Raw genomic sequence first — 8114 nt, 5'->3', positions numbered from 1 at the left:
ATAGTCCTCCTGCATCCCAGCGTGAGGATGCACTGAGCTGGGATGGGTCTGGGACAGCCCCAGGACCCCTCTGTCTGCACCCCATAACTCTCCCTTTCCCCTCCCCATGTGGTTTGGCTCTCCAGCCCTTGTTCTACATTATTTTAAGCTGGTGTAAGGCTCGCTCGTCTTTGTTACAAATTTATAACAGAGACAGAAAGCCTGCTAGGAATGTAATGCTCTAATACAGGAGGCTATAAATCTCAGCCTTTGTTGTGCTTGGGCCTCACTAAATCACTGCTTTTCCCTCTGAATATTAATCTGCTCTAAAAGTGCTGAGCGGTGCATCTTTCCCAAATGGTTTTTAGGGGGAGAGGCTGATGTAAGGGCCGTGGCACAGCCCCATAGGATGCAGGGAGCGGGGATTGGTGCTGCAGGGATAGGGGGAGGAAGGCAGGGGGATGAAGGGAGCAGGGATTGGTTATGGGGTGGCTCAGGATGGGGAGCATCACCCAGCAGCACCAGCACGGGGATGCCTGGGGTAGGACAAAAGCCATTAGATGGGTTTCTGGGAGCCAAAGGGAGGCTGAAAGGTGTTTGGCACTGGTGCAGCTGGAAAAGCTCTCCCCAAGCCAAAGCACACACAGCCTTGGAGCTCTGCGCCATTTAATTTGCCCGACGTTGCAGAACAGAATGCAGTTATTTATGGGGCTCTGCTGAGTTTGTTTCCTCCTCACTCTCAGTGCAGCACGGTGCTGCATTTCCCCTTTTTTGCTGCTGCAGCATTGCAGGGCCAGAGCTCCATCCCTCAGTGGGGTCAGAGAGCAGCAGGTCTGGGGTATGACAGAAGGTCTGGGCTCTGCCAAAGGGTTTGTTCTGAGCAATGCAGGGACACAGAGCTGCCCTGGGATCAGCCCTGACCAGGACACACCACTCAACAGCACAGAGCTGCACCCACCCAAGGGTGGCAGTGGGTTCAGAGGGCAGGGTGCAGCTGCTCCCATTATCATGCATTAGGTGGGACTGGCTGTTCTCAGCTGTATTTCAAGACTATCAGAGCAGCAGCCTTTCCCAGGAACATCACCCATGTGTGGGAAATTAAGACTATTATCTCAAGTCATTTTCTACCCACTCCTTGTGCTGAAACCCCTGATAATTTGCAGTTCACTTCCTGCACCCTGAAAGCTCTGCTTTGCTTCACCTGTGGGAGCAGCACACCTGGGCAGCATCCCATAGACCCTATGTGTGAGCAGAAGGGCAGCTCCTGTCCTGTGGAGCATTGAGTGCTGCCTGGAGCTGTGCTGGTGAGGAATAACCCGTTCTATTTCATCTCATTTTTGCTGTATGGAGCTCTGTCCCAACAGCTCACCTGCTGCTATGGGGTTTCTTTGCACCCATGGGACTCCGCTTTGCCTGCAGGAGGTGCAGCATGTGGGTGTGTGTGTAGGTCTGTCGGTACTGCAGGCTCAAGCAGCTTGGATCCCTGCTTTGGGCAGTGCTGCTGTTGTGCTGTGTGGGCTTTGCAGCTCAGCTGCTGCTGCAGGCAATGGGAAAACAGCATTAAGATGTCTGGTTGGTACCGAGAGCACTTTATTATGCTGTTCTAATGAGTAGTTTGTTCTGTGAAGCCACTATGGGCACACTAAGAAGGGGCTTTGCTGGGGGCTGGTGCTGCAGCTTCTAATACCCCTGGAAATAAAAGCAAGATCCCAACTAAGTTTTGCTATCCTAAAGGCAGCTCCTTGCTGTGTGCAAGAAGTTGGGCTCTCTGTGTGCTGCTCTAGACCTGCAGCAAGAGGGAGTGCATGTCTCCTATGTGTTGCTTTTACATGCAGAGCTGCAGCAGCGCTGGGGGAGCAGGGCAGTGCTTGGTGCTGGGGTGCAGCCAGCACTGCAGCTTTGCAGGGCTGAGCTGTGTGTGCTGGCTGCTGAATGCTGCCTGTATCTGGGGAACTGGAGTCTGGCTTGAAGCAAAAGGGCTGCCTGGATATTTGGAAGCATGAGGTCTTTGCATCTGCTCTTCTGCAGCTTTATGTTTTATGCACAGTGCCGTGGAGCCCATTGGAGCTGCCAGCCCTGCTCTGTGTTGCAGGGTGTAGGAGTTGAATGGTGCTGCAGGCAGGAATAGTGCTGCCCAGGTGCAGCTTGCAATGCAAACACTGCAGCACAAAGACTGCAGTGTGCTGCTGCCTGCTGGCTGGGAGTGGCTGTGCTGCCTCAGAACTGCACCAGCAGATGCTCCACTGGTTTGTATGGTAGGGAAAATGCTGGCTGAGATTTGTATGTGCATCATGAGCAGTAATTACTGTGTGGCCCTTTCATAGTAGGAAAACACGTCCCCTGATGATAGTAATGTAAACTATTGACTGCTGGCAAAGAGTGGGAGCTGAAGGCAGGGGGCAGAGCTGGAAGGAGTCATCAATAGTAATGGCATTTTTGCATGTATGTGTTACTGTGGGACAGGGATCGATCCCCTCAAATTGCATTACTATCTGCTGAGCTGTTCCTCCTATGGAGGCAGCTCATAGACATAGAGGTCCCTGCTCCCAGCTCTGTGGTTGCAAAGCTGCACCTGGGAAGTGTATGTGTGTTTTTCTGCCCTCTGAATCAACACAATGAAATACAGACCTTTGGGATTGCACATTGGTTTTATTACCGTGGCAGAGGTGCAGGTACAAAGCTAAGCTTGCAAGGCAGCTATCGTTGTACTGCATTCTGATTCTGTATTGCTAATAAGAGCCCAAAGTCACATGTTTAAAGTGCTGATAATGCCCCGACCTTGAGATGACTGCTTGTTTTCTTTTGTCTGATTGTTCTAAAAGCTGTCTGACCTCTAAAAAAGACATAGCACCAAGTCTAGCTTTAATCTTACAGTCAGTATAAATATCTACAGTCCATAAAATAACTTCTGAATATTTACATCCACCAAAGACTAAAAACTAACAGATGTTAAAAGCAGCAGTTCAATCTCCTCCTGTAGAGTCCACCACAAACCAGCAGCTGACACTGGAGTGTATGAAGAACCACTTATAAAAAGCCTGAGGGTAGTTGCTGTGACGTAGTGCTGAGCTGGATAAGGTTTAACCAAGTCTCAGCTTGTTAAATAGTATGTAGGTCTGCAGGCTGTTACCTCAGGAGACCCAAAGGGATCCTGAATAACGCACACCTCTGTCTCCCATAGCAGTGCCAGGCAGCTGGGCTGCCCTTGCTGCAGCTTTTACTGATGAATGTTGATAGAGTGGAAGCTCCTCTCTTCACTGTTCTGCTCTTGTCCAGCAAGTTTTTAAGTAACTCTTTCAGAAAGACCCAACGCAAGCGATGAGAACACTGTCCTCCTTTCCTTGTCTTCATTTCAACTGCAGTATTTAAATGCAGCTGTAGCATTGTCTGCTAGTAAGACTGGGACAGGAGAGTGTCCCTTAGGACTACTGACACCTCTTTGTAAAGCAGCCTGCTGGACAGTCACTCTTTCCTTTTAAGTAGATGCAGAGATGAAAGCTCTTATCTTCCAGTGTTGGTCATCCTTGCTGGCTTCAGACTCCATTGGCACCAGCCTTGCTGCTCTGAGATGCCTCCAGTTTAGTCTGAATGTAAAAGTTGCAGATTTTAGGCAGTAGTAATACAGAGGCTTTTAAAATACAACTGAGATCCAAGTTCTCTGGGGTAAAGAAGCATTTAAAGAAGAATTTTACTGCCAATATAGCTCAACCTGGACACTCAAACTTGCCTGAGGTGGACATCCTACATCTAGATGTAAGCAGCTGTATTGCAATAAATTATTTGCAGAAGGGAAAGAGTAATGGAAAAGGCAAGTTACTGTACATATATATGTATATATGTATACACATATAGATACAGAAAGGCACTTAACACTGCACTGTTTCTGACAGAAGACATGTCTATCCAAGTGTTTTAAAGCAGACTGTTAGGAAAGAGCACAAAGGGAACACAGATAACTCCCTCCAGTTTGCCTGGAGTCTGCCTTGATAACATGGTATGTTGTGTTCAGCAGCCCTCAGTGCAGCTCTGATCCACAATTTCTCCAGTCATGGCTGAGCTTAACATTCAGAACATCTTGTAGCACAGGTTTCCACAGCTGGACTATAAGCTGTGTGATAAACAAGCTCCTTTAGAAAACCTTAACATTCTGAAAAGCTTACCTCTTGTTGGAGTGGCTTAAGTGGGACCTCTGAGGCTGGTAATTTCTCTGTTGGCTGAGGTACAAACTCTTCATTCTTCAAAGAAAAAGATAACTGTAAGTCACAGAACCTTCTTGGAAAGCAAAGCTCTAAATGGACCCCATACAGTCCCATTCCTTGTCAGAACAAGGCTGTTCCCTGCAATGCGTCTTTGTGAAACCTATCCTTTTTCCATCATTTCTCCTAAACTATTTAGTAAGACTATTGGGAAATAATTCCAGCTGCTGACATTATATCCTCCTTCAGTTTTCTGCTGCTGCTCTTATCAGATGGGACTAATACAAGGAAGTCTCCTCAGTGTTGTGTTGAGAGACACAGACTCTGGCTTTGTAACCCTGGATTACCCAGATCTGGAGAACCCAGGCTCTTTTTTGTCCTGGACAGTTCAGCCCATGTTTGCTGGGACAGCTGAAAAGAAGCCATCATCAACTAAGACAAATGTACCTGGATTGAAGTTCACTTTGTGTTTTTGCTATTTTCTGACCTTTCTTGCCTGTGTGATGGGGGCAGGATCCACCAGGGTCTCCTGACGTTCAGGAATGGATGTCATCACTTCCTCAGTTTCCCCTATCTATGGAAGAATACAGAGCTCAGTACAGGCAGAACTTCAGTTCACTTGAAGGATGGAAAAACAGGATTCATGTTACAGTGCCTCACTTGTATAATGGTTCAACTATTAACCTGAGAGCTTGATTCAAATAACTCACCTTATTCTCTGGAAGAGATTGTGGCTTTACATCTATTAAGTACAAGGCACGTGAGAGTAGGAGCAGAGAAGGTGGAACGTTCTCTTTTAAGTGCAGATCCAGCCACTGTTAGGGACAAGAAAATTGGCTGCAAGTCAGCACACGTTTAGCAGTCTTTGTACTTACAAGATCTTAAAGCTATCTTGATTTTAGCATATGAAGTCTTTAAGTTCCCACAATGAGAAGAGAAAGCTCTGAAGACTTCAGAATACCTACAGGATGGACACCAGAGAGAAACTTCCCAGCTACTACTGAGATACCAGCATCACTGACATGCAGCCAACAGTGAAAGCTAAGTGTTTTGTACCTACAGCTAATCTGAAACCTGTTTAATGTTTGTAAGAGGCTGGTGTTAGCTCTACTAGAACTTCTGGCTACTTTAGAAGCTTAAAACACTTCTTCCCCCTCCATCCCAGTCTTTATTTTGCTTCCAGCCAGCCACCCACAGCTCTTTGCTCTACAAAGTAACATGCATATTTCATGGTTTAGATCTTAGCTATGCTATCCATATTAAAACAAACACTAGTAGGAATTGGAGATACCTCTTTCTATCCTGTATGAACATTGTGCAGCCTTTTGTCCCAGGAGAAACCTTACTGAATGACTAAAGAGGAGTCGCTCACCTGTCTGAGCTGCTCCTTCAGCTGCTCCTCTGAGAGACCCAATGACCGCATTCCTCTGGCTCTACATGCACTCTGCAGTTCAGCCACACTTAAGCCATTGATTCCTTCCTTGGCAATCATCTGAAATGAAATGTTCCTATCTAGGCATACGGTAAGGCAAAACTTGATAAGCTTGAGGTTAAATAAATGTCTGTTTAGATAAGCGTGCATAAAGTCATAGCAAGGCAGAGACAAGACAGTACTGACATTCTGACTAATGCATTCTGTCCTTGAAAAATGACAGTATCCATCCAGCTACAGAGGATGAGAAATGCTGATCCAGATTCTAAGTACAGAGAATGTCACTTTTCTATGCAATCCTACAGGTGGCCCTGAGATCTGTGAAGACTGCAAGCTTTAAAGCTGAACCCACAGTTAGTCAGATACGTGCTTCTGAAGTGGGCATCTCTTCCTAGGAAGAGTCTTTCTACTCCTTCCTCTAAAACCCATATAGTATTAACACCATTCCACATTACAGTTCCTGTACAATCATAAGACGTAGGTTAGAATTGGCTTCTGGAGATCCTCAGTCCAACCTCCTATTCAAAGCAGTTAAACTAAATGTTGCTTTATACAGCTTGGATTTTTTCCATTGCTCTATTCCTGTGCTGATTTCAACTTACTTCATCATCTGTCTTGATAGTCCTGAGCCTCAACAGAAGCTGAAAGCGGAGCAGATTATTGGTGCCAATGGGCTGCAGCTCAAGCAATTTGCAAAGTGCTACAAGCTGCGGCCGTTCCAAGTGTTCCAGGGTCAGCTCATCCTCAAAGAGCTTGGAGAAGCTCACGATCTCTTGGGTACTGGGTTTGTGGCCAGTGTGACGTATCTTTAATTAAAAAGAAAGAGCCAATTAAAACAGAATCCCACCTTCTGAATCCTTCTGTCCCTCTAAAGAATCCCCTTTTTTACATGCTGGCATTCCAGCTTCTCACTGGAAACAGAATGAATTAAAAGGCACATTTTACCTGGTGTACATAGGAAGAGAACTGTTTTCCTTGTCCTGTATCTGCTTTGTTCCTTTTGGCCATCTCTGCAATGGTCTCTTGCAAGAACTTTGCCAATTCCAGCTTTGCGTTTAATTTCTTTTTCTGCTTTTCTTCCTTTGTTTAAGAAATAGAGCAGAATTAGAACTTCCACTTGGAAATCAAAAGGAAAGAGGGGTTGCAGGATGAAGATGAAATCAACCTCTTTGCGCTGTTGTATTGAGAACAACACAAACCTTTTTGGATTCTGTCTCAAACGTTGAGGGCAGCATTTCAGGAAAGAGTTTCAAGAACACGGGTAACAGAAACTCCATGAAGGGAACAATGATAAACACCAGGAAGGGAACCAGCCGGAAAAGATCCGCACAAGTCCTCAGCAACTGCACAAAGAAGAGCACAGCAGAAGTTATTATTCAGCTGGGGGCAAAGAAAACCAACAAAGAACTGTTCCAAAGAAGCACGGAAACCACGTGGTTAAATTGCATTTAGCTTTTAAGCCTCTTAATACACCATCTTAGCAAGTTGTTGTTTGGATGCCCGGCACTCACCCTCCGTCTCTCTCTCCTAGTGAGGACCTGACCGTGCAGCAGCCTCCACACCATCCTGGCAGCGACTTTAGTATCAATCCAAAGCAAGTGGAACCCGTTGTAATAATGCTTCAATTCACCCACAACTTTTTGATGCCAGGACCTTTTCCCTATGGGGTTCTCTGTGCTTCGTGCTGGTGTTGGGGCAGCTGCAGCATCTCGGCTGGGCACAGGCTGCTCCTGTAGCACACGGGTGGATGTGTGGAATGATCTCAAAGCTTCAGCTGCATTACGAGGCAGGCGGGGATCCAGCTGTGTGCAATGCTGATGTGCAGGGTGTACACAAGTCCTGTTTAAGTGCAGATCCACCAGCTGGACCAAAGCAATGGCTGGAGAACATGGAGAGATGGAACGCAGGAGCAGCTGGGAGCCTCTGCAAGCAAGAGAGGTGCTTAATGAAAGCATAGTGAGTGTTACAAAGCAATTTGTGCCCTCGGTGCCATGATAAATAACCTCACGGCTGCTCAATGCAGTTATAAAGCTATTCAGCTATATATAAAGCCATACCGAGACCACATCCCCGCGGGGTCCAATGCATAAGGGCCTTACCTGGGCCTGGTTTTGGGCCTGGCCAGCGCCAGCAGCGCGTTCCAGCTCCGCAGCGCCATGATGTGACCGGACCGGTGCCGGCCCTGCTTCCCACCGGGCATCCAGCCTCAGTCCGCCATGGCGGACCCATCGCACCCCGCTCCCGACGCTCTAGCCCTGCAAGCGGAGCTCTATGGTTCCCTCCTGCGTCGCGCCGTAGCGTTGCGTCACAGCGTCTACGGCGGGAGCCAATCAAAACGCAGGATACCACAGCGGAAGGGTGGGCGTGACCCGAGGTGATCCTGGAAGCGGCTTCTCATTGGATGAGGGCGGGGCTTAGCGGGTGACGTCATTGATGTGACGTCACGGCGATGTGGTTGGGGGGGGTATGACGTCAAATGCTGCGGGGCCCGATGGGATGCGGCCTAT

At 47.5% G+C, this 8114-nt stretch overlaps 1 protein-coding gene across 1 annotated transcript; it reads right to left on the bottom strand.

Annotated features, from left to right (window-relative positions):
- Positions 1 to 2608: 2608 nt before the first annotated feature.
- On the bottom strand, positions 2609 to 7909 carry LETM2 (leucine zipper and EF-hand containing transmembrane protein 2). The gene is made up of 10 exons (XM_015883174.2): positions 7707 to 7909; positions 7119 to 7530; positions 6807 to 6950; positions 6553 to 6687; positions 6210 to 6413; positions 5548 to 5667; positions 4886 to 4990; positions 4663 to 4749; positions 4140 to 4214; positions 2609 to 3563 (listed from the first exon to the last, which is right to left on the bottom strand). The coding sequence occupies exons 1-10, from the start codon at positions 7805 to 7807 to the stop codon at positions 3513 to 3515; spliced, it is 1434 nt and encodes a 477-aa protein (XP_015738660.1). The 5' UTR covers positions 7808 to 7909; the 3' UTR covers positions 2609 to 3512.
- Positions 7910 to 8114: the final 205 nt, after the last annotated feature.

This window comes from Coturnix japonica, chromosome 22, assembly GCF_001577835.2.
Source record: "Coturnix japonica isolate 7356 chromosome 22, Coturnix japonica 2.1, whole genome shotgun sequence".
Classification (NCBI taxonomy): Eukaryota; Metazoa; Chordata; class Aves; order Galliformes; family Phasianidae; genus Coturnix; species Coturnix japonica.
Note: the sequence above shows the minus strand (reverse complement) of the source record. Positions and strands in the feature narration are given on the sequence as shown.

Excerpts from the sequence above, each read along its gene's own strand:
- LETM2 (XM_015883174.2), bottom strand. The coding sequence starts at position 7,807 with ATGCCCGGTGGGAAGCAGGGCCGGCACCGGTCCGGTCACATCATGGCG. Across the intron at positions 6,414-6,552 it reads TCTCTTCCTATGTACACCAG|ATACGTCACACTGGCCACAA; the intron begins GTAAAATGTGCC and ends TTTTAATTAAAG. Across the intron at positions 4,215-4,662 it reads CCATCACACAGGCAAGAAAG|AATGAAGAGTTTGTACCTCA; the intron begins GTCAGAAAATAG and ends TTTTCTTTGAAG.